Source organism: Podarcis vaucheri (genome assembly GCF_965113315.1).
Source record: "Podarcis vaucheri genome assembly, chromosome: 4".
In the NCBI taxonomy this organism is placed as follows: Eukaryota; Metazoa; Chordata; class Lepidosauria; order Squamata; family Lacertidae; genus Podarcis; species Podarcis vaucheri.
In genome coordinates, this window is record NC_138762.1 from 65,949,011 (window position 1) to 65,965,074 (window position 16,064).

The following is a 16,064-nucleotide window of genomic DNA, read 5'->3' on the forward strand; positions in this document are numbered from 1 at the left end:
TTTAGAAAGTCATTATCATTAAAATATTTTATAACTGGGATGCTTGACAAATAGCACTTTTAGCAATTGAAAATAAATTCTGATTATTTTCATAAGAGAACAAGCTTACAAAAAGAGTTTATTTGTAATGTAGAGGTGCTAAAGGAAAACTTACTGAATACCATTTTCTATCGTAGTATTTTGCATCATGTTAGAATTAATCAGAAAGGGGGGGACTCTTAAAATATATTTAAGTAGTAATATTGAATAGAATCCCCCCCCCCCCCCGCTTTCATGCTGTAGCATGGATAACCTTACTTAATATTATCAGAAAAAAATATATATTGGAACTGGAGATACAGAAACAAAGAGGTATAGGTAAGCCATCTGTCTTCATTTATGAGAAGTTCAGATACAGTTTGTGTGAATCAGAGCTCTACTGATGTCAATGGTGCTCATCAATAGCAATTTACACCAACCTTCATTTTAGCATTAATAATTATTTTGTCTGGAAACAACATAACCAACTGTGGTCCTGATTCAAGCCCACAGCAAACCAAGCAAATAAAGAGGTATAATTTTAAGGACACCTAAGTAAATACCTGGATTAATAATATTGTATTTTGTTCCACAGACAATTACTTGGTTCAAGGAATCCACTTTCAGCATTAAGTTACAGAAATAAAAATAACACAAAACTAACGATCAGTAAATTTCATGGAAGCAATACATCTTACCATCAGAGTCCTTAAAAAGAAAAAGAAAAGAGAAACCCCAGGACTTGTTTGAACTGATCTCTCTTGCTTATGAGTTAACCTGTCAAAATTAATTGTGAATTATTTTTTCATATACAGGCTTTTAATAATTAATTCGCTTAGGATTCCCCAAATTAAGTAGAGAGGTAGAAGAATCTTAGATCACAAACTCATCTCTTACTTTAAAAGCCATTACATTCTATTAACAGCAAGAATAGTCTAATAAGCTTTCATATGATCATGCCTTGGGGAAAAGTGTAAAAAATTAAATTTCAGTTAATAAGTAATAGTACTCAGGTTAAATGTAATTTTTATGCTTAAAGGAAATATTTTGTAAAGACTAAAGTTTCCATTTGCAGGGTGATTATTTCAAAATTAGTTATTTTAATAAACAAGCTAATACGGGGGGGGGGACCACTCTTCCCCATTCTTACTTGAGAGCTATGCAAGTTTAAAAGTTAATCACCCTGCTGCATAACTCATTAAAGCTTTTGAAAAATAAAAGGGAAATAGTGTCTAGTGCTGCCACCTAGAGGCTTCCAACCTGAATCTCTTTTTGAAAAATAATTGTATAGTACTTTATAGCCCTGTTTGGTTAACAGTTAGACCACAAAGATTTAACTCTGAAAGCATTTTTCACTAACAATAGTTTCGCCCCACTATATTAAATAGGGCTTACTTCTGAGTAGACATGCATAGGATTACACTGTCGATTATTTTTAGCTGGCTAAAACTGAAAGGTCAATAAAGTTATGCTGTGGATTACAGTCGTACTGAGCCATACAAAACAATGAAACAAAACATGATAAGGCTATGCCAGAATTGTTTGTTTTCTCTGCTCACCGGTGGGGAAGAGCAAAGCAGGCAAGATCAGTGACCTTACAGTAAATCATTAATTACGATTTACAATGATGCGCAAACTGTGCCTACGTATTCTTGAAATGCTGAATCCTAATCTTGGTCAGAAGAATTTTCTAACATTATTATTTATAATTGCTATTAATTATTTCCCCCTTTAATTTATGCACTGCCTTTCCTGAGGATGTGTGCAGGTGGGTCAGAATAATGAAAAATTAACATCCTAAAATTTGCTGAACAGAGTTTACCTTGAGAATAAGTGATACAAACAGGCCTTGCTACCACTGCCTATGGGAATGTATTATTGTTTCGTATTTTATTTTGTATTTTATTTTGTAATTTAGTTTTGGCTGCCTCGAGCATCATTTAGTAGAAAGACAAATTAAGTAAGCAAACAAACAGCCATGCATTGGGCCAACACTATCACTAGCAGTTGGAGAGTCTAAGATAAGCTTAAAGCATATGAAAACATTGATTCAAATAGTAGTAACACTGCTGAAGGTGGTGGTAAAGGTAAAGGTAAAGGGAACCCTGATCGTTAGGTCCAGTCGCGGATGACTGTGGTGGTAGTTGTGGACAATAGGGCTTGATTCTAACTTGGCACAGTAATTGGGTCAGGACTGGTCCAATGCCACTGTCCATCTGCAATGAGACCAGCTGGGTATCCAGTGGATTTTGGGATAGTTTAGCCCCACCATGTGAACATTCTGTTTGGGGCTGTCTGCTGGTTGGGATACCACAAGAAGGGTGGGGGGTTTGCCAGTGGCTAGCCAGCTCAGTTGGCAGAGCTGAGGGGTACCTTGGCTTAATACAAGTCCCCTACAGCACATCGTGCACAGCTGGAGGAGGCAGGGTTGGATTGCTCTGCCATACGCTAATTACTAATAAGTGGTAAGCGGGTGGCGCTGTGGTGTAAACCACAGAGCCTAGGGCTTGCCAATCAGAAGGTCGGCCGTTCAAATCCCCACAACGGGGATGAGCTCACGTTGCTTGGTCGCAGCTCCTACCAAACTAGCAGTTCGAAAGCACGTCAAAGTGCAAGTAGATAAATAGGTACCACTCCGGCGGGAAGGTAAACAGTGTTTCCGTGCGCTGCTCTGGTTCCCCAGAAGCGGCTTAGTCATGCTGGCCACATGACCCGGAAGCTGTCTGCAGACAAACGCTGGCCTATAGAGCGAGATGAGCGCGCAACCCCAGAGTCATCCGCAACTGGACCTAACGGTCAGGGGTCCCTTTACCTTTAATCGCAAAGTAAATACTGAACTGCAATACTAACCCAGCCATGCTGCAATAAGGACAGAGTCAATTCCATCTATGGGTTCACAAATACGAGCCACTACTGGATGGATCTGTTGCGACAGATAGTACTGAGTGTCAATAGCAAGATTCGGTTGTTTTTTCAGTTGTTCTGGAGCATATGCTCTCTGGCTAGCACTCAGATTTGATCCATCCTATACAAAGAAGAAACAAAAAAGAAAGGTTTATTGGTTTCTTGTAGTTACGTATAAGGTTGTATTGGCACACAACGTATCGCTAACAGTATTTACCGCACTAATAAACATTTTATTAAATTAAAATGAATCTGAACATTTTTACCTGGCAGATAATATACGACACGGTATCTCCAGCTTTCAGCTTTCTACCCTCTTGAGAATTTATCCACAGGGCAACATGGACATGAGGCAGACTTTTTTTGTCTGGGTAGTCCTGGGGATCCTTTGTCAATGCCTATATATATCAAAGAAAAAGAATACAGAGGGGAAATTGCTGGTGAAACTACTGCAAAATTCATCAACGTTTGAAATAGCATAAATATTAGGTTCTGTGTCTGTTGCTTTCCATAAACTGGCTTGTAAAATGAGATTATTTATTTTTACCTGGGCATTTCCTTCCTAGTTGCCATCTTGGGCAACAAAACTCAAGAAGGATAGCAACGCAGACAGAAATTCAGAATGATGTCAAGAAGCTAAGGAGCAGATCCGTCCCTTCTAACTTGGCTCAAATAATGGCTCACTCCCTCAGAAGAGATAAATGATGTCATTGATTAAAATAAATGGACAGGGAGAATGGGTAAAGTCAGAATACTTCAGGAAACTTGGAAGGAGAGGAAATAAAGTCAACTTAAAATATATACTACAGGATAGAAAGGGAATGACCAAGTCAAAGAGGGTGCTTTTAAAATGGATGGCACAGATTCATGAACAGTCCATCTATCAAGAGCTCTCCATCAGTCATTGCAGCAAAACAGAATCTCCACGGTCAGACCAAATATCAAATGTTGGGGATTTACAACAAAGGAGAGTACTGCTTTCAGATCTTGTTTGTAATGTTTAACCAACTGTATACATACCTGCTCCTCTTTCTGTTCAAGCATGCCCCACCTACAGGGGTTGAGAAAAATGCTTGACCTGCTCAGAAATATATTGACTGAAATAAAGGGTGGGAAACCTGTCGCCTTCCAAAAGCTGTTGGGACTCCAAATCCCATCAGCCCAAGCTACCACGACCAGCGGTCAGGGATGATGGCAGCTGTAGTCCAACAACACCTGGAGGGCTACAAGTTCCCTAACTCTTATTTAAACTACGTATGCTTGAAATATGGGTTTATGAAAAGCAGCATGCTGAGAAAGTGTGGCACTCCCTACTGTAAGCCTTGGTTCAGTTTGGAGGGGGAGGTTTGGGGGGGAGCAAAAAGACAGATCTGAGGGAAAGATTTATGTACAAATTTGGCTTACACTAGACAAATCTTGCCTTCCTCTCTGATTAAAACTTAGATTCTTTTTTCTTTTTAACTTTCTTTGTTCCTGTCAGAATTTTAAAATGTTTTAAGAAATGCTCTCTGCAATTGCTAAAAGATCAGCTACCATGAACACAAAAAATGGACACCAGGAGAGAATGGAATACATTCAAACAAATTCAGGCATAACAGTTAAAAAAACCAAAACTATTTACCTTGTTGATTTCAAATTGTTTTACTGGAACGCTGCCATTTGCCACATTTTCTCCAATTTGGATTAACCTCCTCTGAATGTTTTCTACAATTGCATCTCGGGGTTGGTCAGAAAGAATCTGACCAATTATATAGCTGTAAGAAAAGTTTAGGCGTGTGAGAAAACACGTTTTTGAGAAACAGACAGTACGCACCTGCAGCACACTATGTTCCTCAGAATTTACGGGAAGAATATTTTCCAATTACTTTTGTGTAGATATTTTCTTCAGGTGGAATACCAGGTTACCACCACAACTTTAAACTAGCTCCATGGGATGCACGCTACCAGTCCAAACATTAGTAATAATTAAGCTAACATTTATTTTCCTATTAAGCATTTTCCAAAACGCAAGTGTAAATTTATTCAAATATGCCACAAAAGGTTAACCAGTTTCCAGTGGTTGTTTATTTATTTTCACATTTATACCCCACCTTTCCTGCAAGGAGTTCACAGTCATGTACATAGTTGTCCTCCACCGCATTTTATCCTCACAACAATCCTGTGAAGTAGATTAGGCTAAGAAAATGGCCAAGGTCATGCAGTGAGCTGGATCGTTGAGTGGGAATTTGAACCCTGGGTCTCCCAGGTCTTAGTCCAACACTCTAACCACTATACCACACCACGGATTACCAAGGAGCTAAGCAGGGGTGAGGGCAGGCTCCCCATATCTTCTGTCATGGAGGGAATACTGATGAATAATGCTGCAAACATTACCTGGATGGGAGCAGAACTAACAGTCCCTCCTTAATTCCCTACCACTGAGCTTTCCCTCTTGTACCCAAACGTCAGGATGACCTGTGGAAGAAAGCTACCTGCTACTTTTAGTAAGGCAATTCTAATTAAAGGTGCTATGAGTAGTGTTGAACTCAAAAACTAGGGGATTTCCGAATCAAATAACAGTCCCAATTTGTAGGTGCTAAGACAGCAAAATACTATTGATTTCCTTCTTAGAAAAGGGTGAATTTGATAAAGTGTGCCTCCCGCCTGGCCCCTATAAAACCTTTATTTCATTAACAGTGTGTTATATCCAATTATGTTGCTCGACTTATGGTAAGGCTTCCATCAGAGGAACAGAGAAGAAAGCTTATTTCATAACCTCTGCCCCCGAAAAACACAACCCTCCATAACAGATTTTGGAGGAGGAGGAGAGGTGCAGAGGCTACATGGAGATCGGGGAATCGCTGAAAATTGCTTTACTCCCTTATCCTGCCAAAGGAAGCCTTACCATCAGCCAAGCACCACCACTGGATGCAAACCAACATTTTTCTGTTTAAAAGCATCTGTGAATTGTAAAGGTAAAGGTAAAGGTACCCCTGCCCGAATGGGCCAGTCTTGACAGACTCTGGGGTTTGTGCGCCCATCTCACTCAAGAGGCCGGGGGCCAGCGCTGTCCGGAGACACTTCTGGGTCACGTGGCCAGCGTGACAAAGCTGCATCTGGCGAGCCAGCACAGCACACGGAACGCCGTTTACCTTCCCGCTGGTAAGCGGTCCCTATTTATCTACTTGCACCCGGGGTGCTTTCGAACTGCTAGGTTGGCAGGCGCTGGGACCGAGCAGCGGGAGTGCACCCCGCCGCGGGGATTCGAACTGCCGACCTTTCGATCGGCAAGCCCTAGGCGCTGAGGCTTTAACCCACAGCGCCACCCGCGTCCCTCTGTGAATTGTAGATAACAGCAAAATCCAAGGTGTGGGGGGGAGGTGTGTGCATGCGCACACACACCACATATTTGCAAACACACAGACACAAACACTTTTCCCAGAGTCGTTTCTGCCTAACAGGAAAAGGCAGGAAGAAAACTTAGACCAGAAAAGATGGCAAACACACATTATCTATTCATATTTTGTTAGATTATATCCTGCATTTCCCCCCAAGGAAATCAGGACAGTGTACATAGCTCCTTTCCCATTTCATCTGACATTAACCGCTCCATCATGCTGCCTCTCAATTTACTATGAGGTCAAGCATTTAAATCGGTTCCAAGTTGGCTGCATCTGTTTGCGTGGTAGCTGAATCCACCCATCTTGGAATAACCTTCTGTAAAGCACCACCTTTGATCTAAAATATGTTTATTTAAGAGTAAATACCACTATTTCAGTAAACCCTGCTTCTAAATAAGTGTGCTTAACATCATAGCCTTTGGGACAGAATGATGATACAGAGTGTTGTCACTTGCTTTGGGTAAACAGTTAGTGGATCTACACAGCAGCCATGGTGAGTAATCTAAGAAAGTAACTTACTTTCCGGTCTCTTTTGCAAGATCACACCAATCTCTTCGCACAATGTCCAGTCCTTTAAGCTCTTGCTTGGTAACGTATTTTCCATCCCCAGTTGGCTCCACGACCAAAGCAGCATATTTTTTCTTTTTCAGCAATAAAAGGGACTTAAAGACTCCATCAATATCTATCTCCAACAACTTGTACAGCTTATTCACCTCACTTTTTATCTGAAAATAAATGAAGGAAAAAAATCACTTTCTTTACCACAGAGAAAAATACTTTGGAAACTGAGGTAGAACTATATATGTGAGTGTCATTTGCCAACATTTCATAGTGATAGCAAACCCCAGACTTTGTACAGAGATTAAAGTACTCTTAGTCCTATTTACCGCAGAATCTTTAAAACAATAACATCACACACACACACACACACACACACACTCACACACACACAAGAACACTGCTAATAGTCCCATGTTCCACCACCTCAAGCGTATCTGCCAGTAAGGCTATAAACAGTGACAATGAAAATGTTGCCACAGTGTGCAGCAGTTATGAAGAAAATGAATTCCATACTCCTGACCATGGCTTGGAATTTTGAGAAAGTGCTGTGAGCACTAGTCACCAAAGGTCTACTGTGTGAGAGACAAAACAAAATGGCTGCCACATTGAAAAGGGCCTCAAGAGACAAGGCCACAAAATAATGTGGGTATGCCCTCCCCATCAAAAGGCACCCATGCAAAAAAAGGCACCCACACCAGCCACCAACACGTTCTCTCACAAAGGGCAGCTCACTGCACCGCTCCTCTGTTCAAAAGGGAAGGGAGGGCTGGGTGTCCAATCCTGGCATCCGATGAAATGTGTGCAAGCAGGAACTGAACAGGAAGAGCAAATGATCTATTGTGCATTGTGGAATTTTGAGGGGATGTTTGCCGAGAACTTTCGCAGACAACCTAGGTGGTATGAGCAGGCATACTGGTGCTGGCGGTACTACGATGGAAACTCATTCTGCTCTCTCTTCTCTCCCAACCTTATACTATATATATTAAAGTCTCACATTGAATATAACTGAGCTATAAAAGGGTTTTCTGTAGGAATGACTGCAGTAGAAATAAATGTGGCTATCGGGGCACCTACCACTGGCACCTTCAGTAGCTACATGGTGTTCATCAGCAGAGATTAAAGCATATTTGTTAAGTAATGATCTTACAGAAAGATGGATTTACCCACCCTGCCTTCCATGTCTTTTTTAAAAATCCAGGAAAGGTAACCTTAGGCTTAGAAGGCCCTTGAAATAAAACTGTTGCGGCCTCCTTGGGAAGCATAGGGGTTAGGGTTCTGAAATAGGTTGTAAAGTACACCTTTCCTAACAGTGTTGAGAAAATATTTGCCCAAAATAGGAAAATATATTCCAGGCTGGCAGAGTCAAGAAATCAGTTGTTTAAAAGCCCCGAGTCCAAGCCACAAAAGCAATCCCAAAGGGGTGGTTTTGGAAACCACCTTTGCCAATGCTCCCAAAGATGGTCTTAAAATCATGGTTTTGTGTGATTGCACCCATGGTGCTTCCAGTGTGGAGCAAAAGGCAGCAGCAGAGGATGAGGACCAGGGAGAAGAAAGACTGTTTGAAGAGGAGCTTCTAGTTAAGAATCTACTGCCCTTGCCTATGCTTGGGCTTGGCCTTGCCCATAGGAGTGTGCCTAGGATCTACCATCTGCCCCCAAACGCACGGCCCCCTCCCCACCTGTTAAGAACAACAAGGACAAGTACCCACCACATGAACTGGGATCTCCAATGAGGTTTGGGAAGACTGATGGGATTGAGAAGAGTTAACCCCCGTTGTTTGACACAAAACTGGGCTTAATGAGAAAACATCTCCTTGTGGGATTTTTGCCTCGAGTGCATCAAGAAGAAGCTGGTCTCAGCGTCTTCCTAAGAGCTGGCATTTTCAGCAACCCAGAGCTTCTGGGTACTTGGGAGGATGGCAGTCCCATAGCATTCACCCTTGCCAGCCCTATAAGGAGCAGGAGGGGAAGGAGTTGGGATGACGCCAAAGTTCTCCTTTCACTTGGCACTGTTGCACCTGTCCCTACTAACCAGCATTAGAAACACAGAAAGCTGCTTTATGTGGAAACCAGAACATGGGCCATCCAGCTCAGTCCTGTCCCCATGGAATGGCATGGCAATACCTCTAAGTTGCTGCCTTAGCCGCAGACAGAGACACCAGAAATTGAACCTGGAACCTTTGGCATGCAAAGGTTTGCTGCAGCCATCTAGAAAGTCTCTCTGCAGCTCTTTCCCTTGCCTTGCTGCTTGTCTAACAGGATGTCCCAACTCTGACAAACAGGCAGGCCAGCCACACCAGCTGTGGACCGGTGTTTGCTAAATGCCTCAGCCTGCGAAAAGATCAAAGCTTGGAATACTGAGCTATCAGGAGCTCTGCACAACCTACTGCTCTGTGAGCTGTCTGGGTGAGCAGGGTTGCCTTTCCCTTGGGGGTCTGGATCATGTGTAAATCCAGGTGCAAGGTGTCATCCTGATGTTAAATAATACCCCCTAGGAGCCGCAAGATTTTAATTAAAAATAAACAGATAAACAAAACATGGTTACCAAATTAATGTAGTCATAAAGTAAGACACCAGCTGTCTTTAGCATAGAAGCATTTGATCACGTGATCTAGAGGGTATTCAGAGGGTCTGTCTCTATCAGCTAGAGAGAGTGAGGGGGATTAATCAAAGGAATTATGGGGAGAATAGTATTCCCTCTTAACAGAATATTCCATATATGACAACATTTGGCTTGCCTTTCTAACAGAAATGGTATACAGACATCCCAAGATGTGCTATGTGAAATTACTAAGGTATTAAACAAGGTATCAACCTTATATGTACCTTGCAAAGCATATGTTAAGAAAATATATCCTTGTGGGCAAACATTAACAGGCCATATTACAGAAATTCAAATTATGCTAAATGCTGAAATTTATTTAAAAACAGGAGTGGAAATGTCATTGTGGAAAAAAGACAAGCAGGGATCAACAATTTGAGAAACACTGGCATATGTTAATACAAAAGTTTTAGAAAGAAGCCTTTTCATAAACATTCTCTATCAACTACCAAGTATTAAGCCTGCAGGTGCTAACAAGGTCGCTGTTCACTAGTTGTACTAAAACAAGGATTCTTAGCAATATAAAACTGCAACAAAGAAATGTATGGTGCTACAACAAAGCTTAAAATTATTTTACCTTGTTCCCCATTTTAAAGACTTCTTCCAAGTTGGTAATGTTTGTGTTTATCATAATGGAGTCTGTATCACCATAAATCACTTCCAGATTCATCTAAAGAGGGCATAAGCAAAGTAACACAGATTACACACCATTGTTTGGACACTGAAAACTGACATGTCAGAAATCTAACATAACATCTTTGACAAGAGGAGCAGAAAGTAGCTGCCATATATATGTACAGTGGTGCCTTGCAAGACTAAATTAATCCATTCCTCGAGTGTATTCGTCTAGCGGTTTTTTCGTCTTGCGAAGCAACCCTATTAGCGGCTTAGCGCTATTAGCGGTTTAGCGGCTATTAAAGGCTTATCGGCTTAGCTGCTAAAAGGCTATTAGCGGCTTAGAAAAAGGTTGGGGGAACGAAAAAAAATCTCAAGACTCGCAAGACATTTTCGTCTTGCAAGGCAGGCCCATAGGGAAATTTGTCCTGCGAAGCAACTCAAAAACGGAAAACCCTTTCGTCTAGTGGGTTTTCCATCTTGCGAGGCATTCGTCTTGCGGGGCACCACTGTACATGATAACTACAGAAAGTATATATGGTTTGTGGTACATGTGAAGCAACCCACTACAGAAAGACAAATATTAAAACATCAACACACAACCCAGTGAGTACGGAGCATGCTGGGTGGATATAGAATTCTGATAAATGCTTGAGGGGAAGCCCAAAACTGGGAGGGAAGAGTAGGAATGGAATGTCTAGAAATCTGAGCAGCAACATTTTATTGCAAGTCCTCCTTGTAGCCACTGTACTGACATTGGGTCTGTTCACACAAAATATTATTTGTCTTTCTATAGTGGGTTGTTTCACGTGTACCAAAAACCATGGTTCGTGGTACATGGAATGAGCCCTGTACTTGAGCGTTCCCTCCTTCCCATTTACACTGTTTAATTAGCTAGCTCCTAATAGCACAGTCTGCTATTACATCCTAATGGGACAGCTGGTTTGTATTTGCCATGTAGGATTCTTTGCAGGGCAGGCACAAGAGACTTGCGTAATTTTGTAAAGCCATTGCCCCTGGCCTGCATCCAATGTTGCGCGTGCAGAATTCTGCTCACACAATGAGACTTCCTCTTCTGCTCTTCGCCTAACAGGCTCTCAAAATCGGCTCTGGAGGGTCCTCCAACCCTCTGGACCAGATTTTGAGGATGTGCAAGAGGGGGAGGGGGAAATATCACTGAGCAAGCAGAAGTCTGCTGAAACAGCAATGTGAAATACAACCCCCTGTTTTACACCTCATGCTAACTCACTGCATGACAAAAGTGAAAAGTAGAACCAAAAGGTGCTTTCTACCTGTATAACTTCTGCAAATAGAATACTGTTGCAGTACTGTTTGCACCAACTCATATGCAAGTGGTCACAGAACACCACAAGCAGTTATTTTCTTTCTACTCACAGATCCTTTGATCCTACCCATAGAAAATAAAATATTGTATTCCTAGACTACAAGACAGAGAGGAAAGGGGTGGGGGTATCAGTCCCCCAAAAAGGACATTAGAACACATAGTTACTGGCCTGTGACTAAACTCTAATTAGCACTGTTACTAATTTGTCCAAAATACTCAAACATAGGCTTCAAGCAGGGATTAGATCACATCTGCTTTCCCCCTTCCCACAAAAGGAGGGGGAGCTATAATCCACTAGGAAGGATTGCATTTGTAAACCAGATATCCTGAGAAGTGACTTCGATTATTTGGGCTACCATTTTCATAGTTGTTTTTTTTAAAAAATAAGTCACTAGATATTCTATTTAAGGGTTGCTAGATAATAATAAAAAATCATTTGTTACTACCTTCTGTACCAGCTCCTTAGTATGCATCAAAATCTGGAAGGAGAAGAAAAGATTGATTCTGATGAGATCACATTACAAAATAGTATATTTTGTATATACCAGTCAGGGAGTAAGCTTTAGATCTCTGGATTTACAAAATAAGGCGATACAGCTACCAAATCAATGTTTGACCATAGTAATGCAACACTGTGTCCTGCTCACAACATTACAAAAAGCAAAACATGAAAACAGAACTCACTTAAAACAATGTAGCACAGATATATTTACTTTCTTCTTTACTAGAGACGAACAGGGTACAATACTAACCAACCTTGTCCACCTAGAAGACAGAATGTTTGTGTTGTGTAAAGCTTAGGCTAAAATTTATACTTCTAAAAAACAGCAAGATACCAACTAGTTTGTTATATGTACTATGCACACACATGCACACACACACACACACACAAACATGTCTGTACATGGAGAATAGCTTATACTTTTAAGAAAAATATCAATTATTAACTGACTATAATGAAATTATAACTTTTTTATCCCAAAAGCTGGCCAAGCAATTTGATATATTATTTTGGGGGTTTTTTAATATTATTATTTCTAGTCCCATGAATGTCATAGATTGGTAAATGGGAAGACATTTCAGACAGAGTTAGTCCTGTTAGCGAAACTAATGATTCATTATGGGGAATATTTTCAATTGTTCACAAGGGCAGTAGCAAATATAGGCAATTACAAGGGGTCACAAGACAAGTAAAAGTTCATCTAGTGACAGGCGTAATATTAATATTACCTATTCCAATAGAAAATCACTTTTAAGTGCCAACAGTTAGGGAATAGGTTATGAAGGCTTGCTAAATTCATTAATAAATCAGTTGGCAGTTATCATATTTCACAGAAACACCTGCATATTTATCTCCTCATTACCAATTGGATGATGGAATTTTTTTCAAGCACATTTCAAAAATCTGCCAACTTCAAGTGTAAAAAAAATAAACTTTGTGGTTAATTTTTCCCTTAACAAAGTACAGCTGTTGAGAATAATTGTTCAAGATCTTACCCCGTAATGTCAACTGCAGCAGAACAAAGAGTATTTAATTAGCAAATCTATCCAGTAATTCAACACCTATTATATAAAATGCCTTTGTGATTTTATTCAGGATAATTTGCTAAGAGGGTTATTACTGACATTCAGATGAAATTCAAAAGTCCTACGCAAGTAGAGTCATAATAGCAGTAATGATCCCCCCAATCAGGAGATCCTGTGTCACACAAGGCTCTTTTGCAAGGCAGCAGCTGATTTCCTGACTTCTTAATTCCCGGGCTCAGCCCAGTGAGAGCCCTTCATGCCAATATTTCAGTCAGCAATACATGTTTAATGGGAATCTATTAAAATACCTAGAACAAAAGTGACTTTTTGTTAAGAATGACAGCACTACGATCATATCAATCATTAGCAGTTTTTAGAACTGTGGAATGAAATGGGAGTTTTATGATGAGATTGGGCAAAAGAAAGCGAGAGAATCAAAAAATTGCTCCTTATTGTTTTCTATGATGAACTATTTTGTATTTAACTTGAATTCACCTGTTCCTCGCTGCAACATAATTTACAGAACAAGCTGCCTTTTTGCTCCATCGTGGCTCATTCTTCTGTAATCCATGCAGTTTAAAAGATACATTGTAGCCGCTACATCATAAATTGTAGTTATTAGATTTTACCATGGCCCTTCATCTAAAAATGGCAACACATCCCTGAATGTGCCTGAATTCTGGACTCAAGTTTCATTGTAAGTTTTTAGTTCCTAATTCTTTTTCCTGTTCCTGATGCCGCATGGGTAATAATCTAAACTAAATAAAATCAACAAAATCAACTTTTTAAAATTTATTTTTGAAATGTAATAAATACTAAGTTTCTTTAAAAAGTACTAGGGTAATATTAAATAATGTGGATAAAAGCACGTTAGCTCATACTTGTATTTAAGCACTAGTCTGGAAGCCATAAGTGATCAAGAATTCTATACAGGTGAGTGTGCAGGCTGATGGAGAACGGATGAAGTGCTCTACCCTTCCTCTGGTACTCTAGGTATGATGTTATTACGGTCGATTGGTATTAACATCCAGCAAAGGCCTGAGAGGATGAGTAAGTTTTAGCAGATACCAAATTGTCATCAATGATGTGTCTGCCTTAATTCAGAGGGAAGGCAATTCCAAACAGTAGGTGCCACTACCAAGAATGTTCTCCCTCTTGTTGCCACCAAATAGTTTTCTACAGGTTGCAGCACAAGCTCACCAGCTGGTAAGAAGAAGGTCCTCCCCCATGTAGCAAAAACCAACTTGTTTTAGAGCTTTACAAGTCAAACCTAACTAAAACTTCAAACCAATACATCCTGCCCCTATTTGCAATTAAGCAAAAAGGTAGGACCCCAGTGTCAATCCCCATGCATAAAGTATAGGTACTATCATGAATCATTTACAGCTACAACAATGATACTCAGAACTTAAATTATTTAACTTGGTGGTGGCGTTGTTAGGTACCTATTTAAGTCTCCCAAAGCCAAGTCAAAATACCCAATGTGTGTGGATTCAGAAGAAGCAAACATTCTAAACCAAGATTGGCCTGGAGGTCTACTCTATGCCATTCTTCCCTTTTACCTGGTGACAAAGATCCTCAAGAAGGCAGGAGAATGGTATTGGTTCCTAGAGCAGAGCTAGTCACAACATCCATGGAAAAATATTGCTCACCATCAAATCATGTACCAGGGACCAATTTTTAACCAGCAGCTGCACATCTTCTGGCCAAAAAGCTGGTTTTGGTCTTGACTAACACTGTCACTCTCACTTCTCACTTCTCACTTCTCACAGTGAGAGAAGGCTGATCATAAAGGACCATAAAGAAGGCTGATCGCCGAAAGATTGATGCTTTTGATTTATGGTCTGGAGGAGACTCTTGAGAGTCCCATGGACTGCAAGAAGATCAAACCTATCTATTCTTAAGGAAGTCAGCCCTGAGTGCTCACTGGAAGGACAGATCCTGAAGCTGAGACTCCAATACTTTGGCCACCTCATGAGAAGAGAAGACTCCCTAGAAAAGACCCTGATGTCGGGAAAGATGGAGGGCACAAGGAGAAGGGGACGACAAAGGACGAGATGGTTGGATAGTGTTCTCGAAGCTACCAGCATGAGTTTGGCCAAACTGCGGGAGGCAGTGGAAGACAGGAGTGCCTGGCGTGCTCTGGTCCATGGGGTCACGAAGAGTCAGACACGACTAAACAACAACAACAACACTGTCACTAAGCAGGGACGGCTAATCTGTAGCTGTCCTGATGTTACTGGATTACAGCTGCCACCATCTGACTATTGGCAATGCTGGCTGGGGCTGATGACAGTTGTATCATCATCATCATCATCATCATCATCATCACCACCACCACCACCATTATTGACAGGATAAAATCAGAATATAAAACCACCAAATACATAAGTTGTAGGGCCACTCTTCCTCTAAGGCTTTGCCAAATATCTTAAACCAGGAAAAGACATGCCTAGAAACCAATACCGAATCTTGGGTCAGCCTCCCATTGTCAGAGCAAGATATTCCAGAGTTTTGTACAATATCCAGCAACAATGTTGTTGAGAGTACCGTATTTTTCGCTCTATAACACGCACCTGACCATAACACGCACATCATTTTTAGAGGAGGAAAACAAGGGAAAAAACATTCTGAATGAAACAGTGGATGTATCATTTTTGTGCTTCATGCTGTGGCCACAGACATGTAATCTGATGGTGAATTTGGGCTGACCCAATGCAAAGATCCTGAGGATCCATGTGGATCCATGCTTTGTAACCACGTTTTTGCACCATTGCAGCCCCAGACAACAGTGGGTGCGTGATTTGGGGGGGCAGGCTGTAGCCATGGACATGCTATGTTCTCTGGTGGTGAATTTGGGGGTGACCCAATGCAAAGATCCTGAGGATCCATGTGGATCCATGCTTTTTAACCACATTTTTGCACCATTGCAGCCCCAGGCAACAGTGGGTGCATGATTTTTGGGGGGCAGGCTGTAGCCATGGACATGTTATGTGCTCTGATGGTGAATTTGGGGGGTGACCCAATGCAAAGATCCATGTGGATCCATGCTATGTAACCACGTTTTTGCACCATTGCAGCCCCAGACAACAGTGGGTGCGTGATTTTGGGGG

At 41.1% G+C, this 16,064-nt stretch overlaps 1 protein-coding gene across 1 annotated transcript in view; it reads right to left on the reverse strand.

Moving 5' to 3' along the window:
- The window catches only part of POLA1 (DNA polymerase alpha 1, catalytic subunit), a 186,151-nt gene that overhangs the window by 112,672 nt on the left and 57,415 nt on the right, over nt 1-16,064 (reverse strand). Inside the window, exons 27-32 of the mRNA XM_082219941.1 lie at nt 11,871-11,903; nt 10,042-10,134; nt 6,822-7,027; nt 4,544-4,676; nt 3,189-3,320; nt 2,869-3,043 (exon numbers count right to left, since the gene is read on the reverse strand). Of these exons, the coding sequence (XP_082076067.1) occupies nt 2,869-3,043; nt 3,189-3,320; nt 4,544-4,676; nt 6,822-7,027; nt 10,042-10,134; nt 11,871-11,903 (772 nt within the window). The remainder of the gene's footprint in view (nt 1-2,868; nt 3,044-3,188; nt 3,321-4,543; nt 4,677-6,821; nt 7,028-10,041; nt 10,135-11,870; nt 11,904-16,064) is intronic.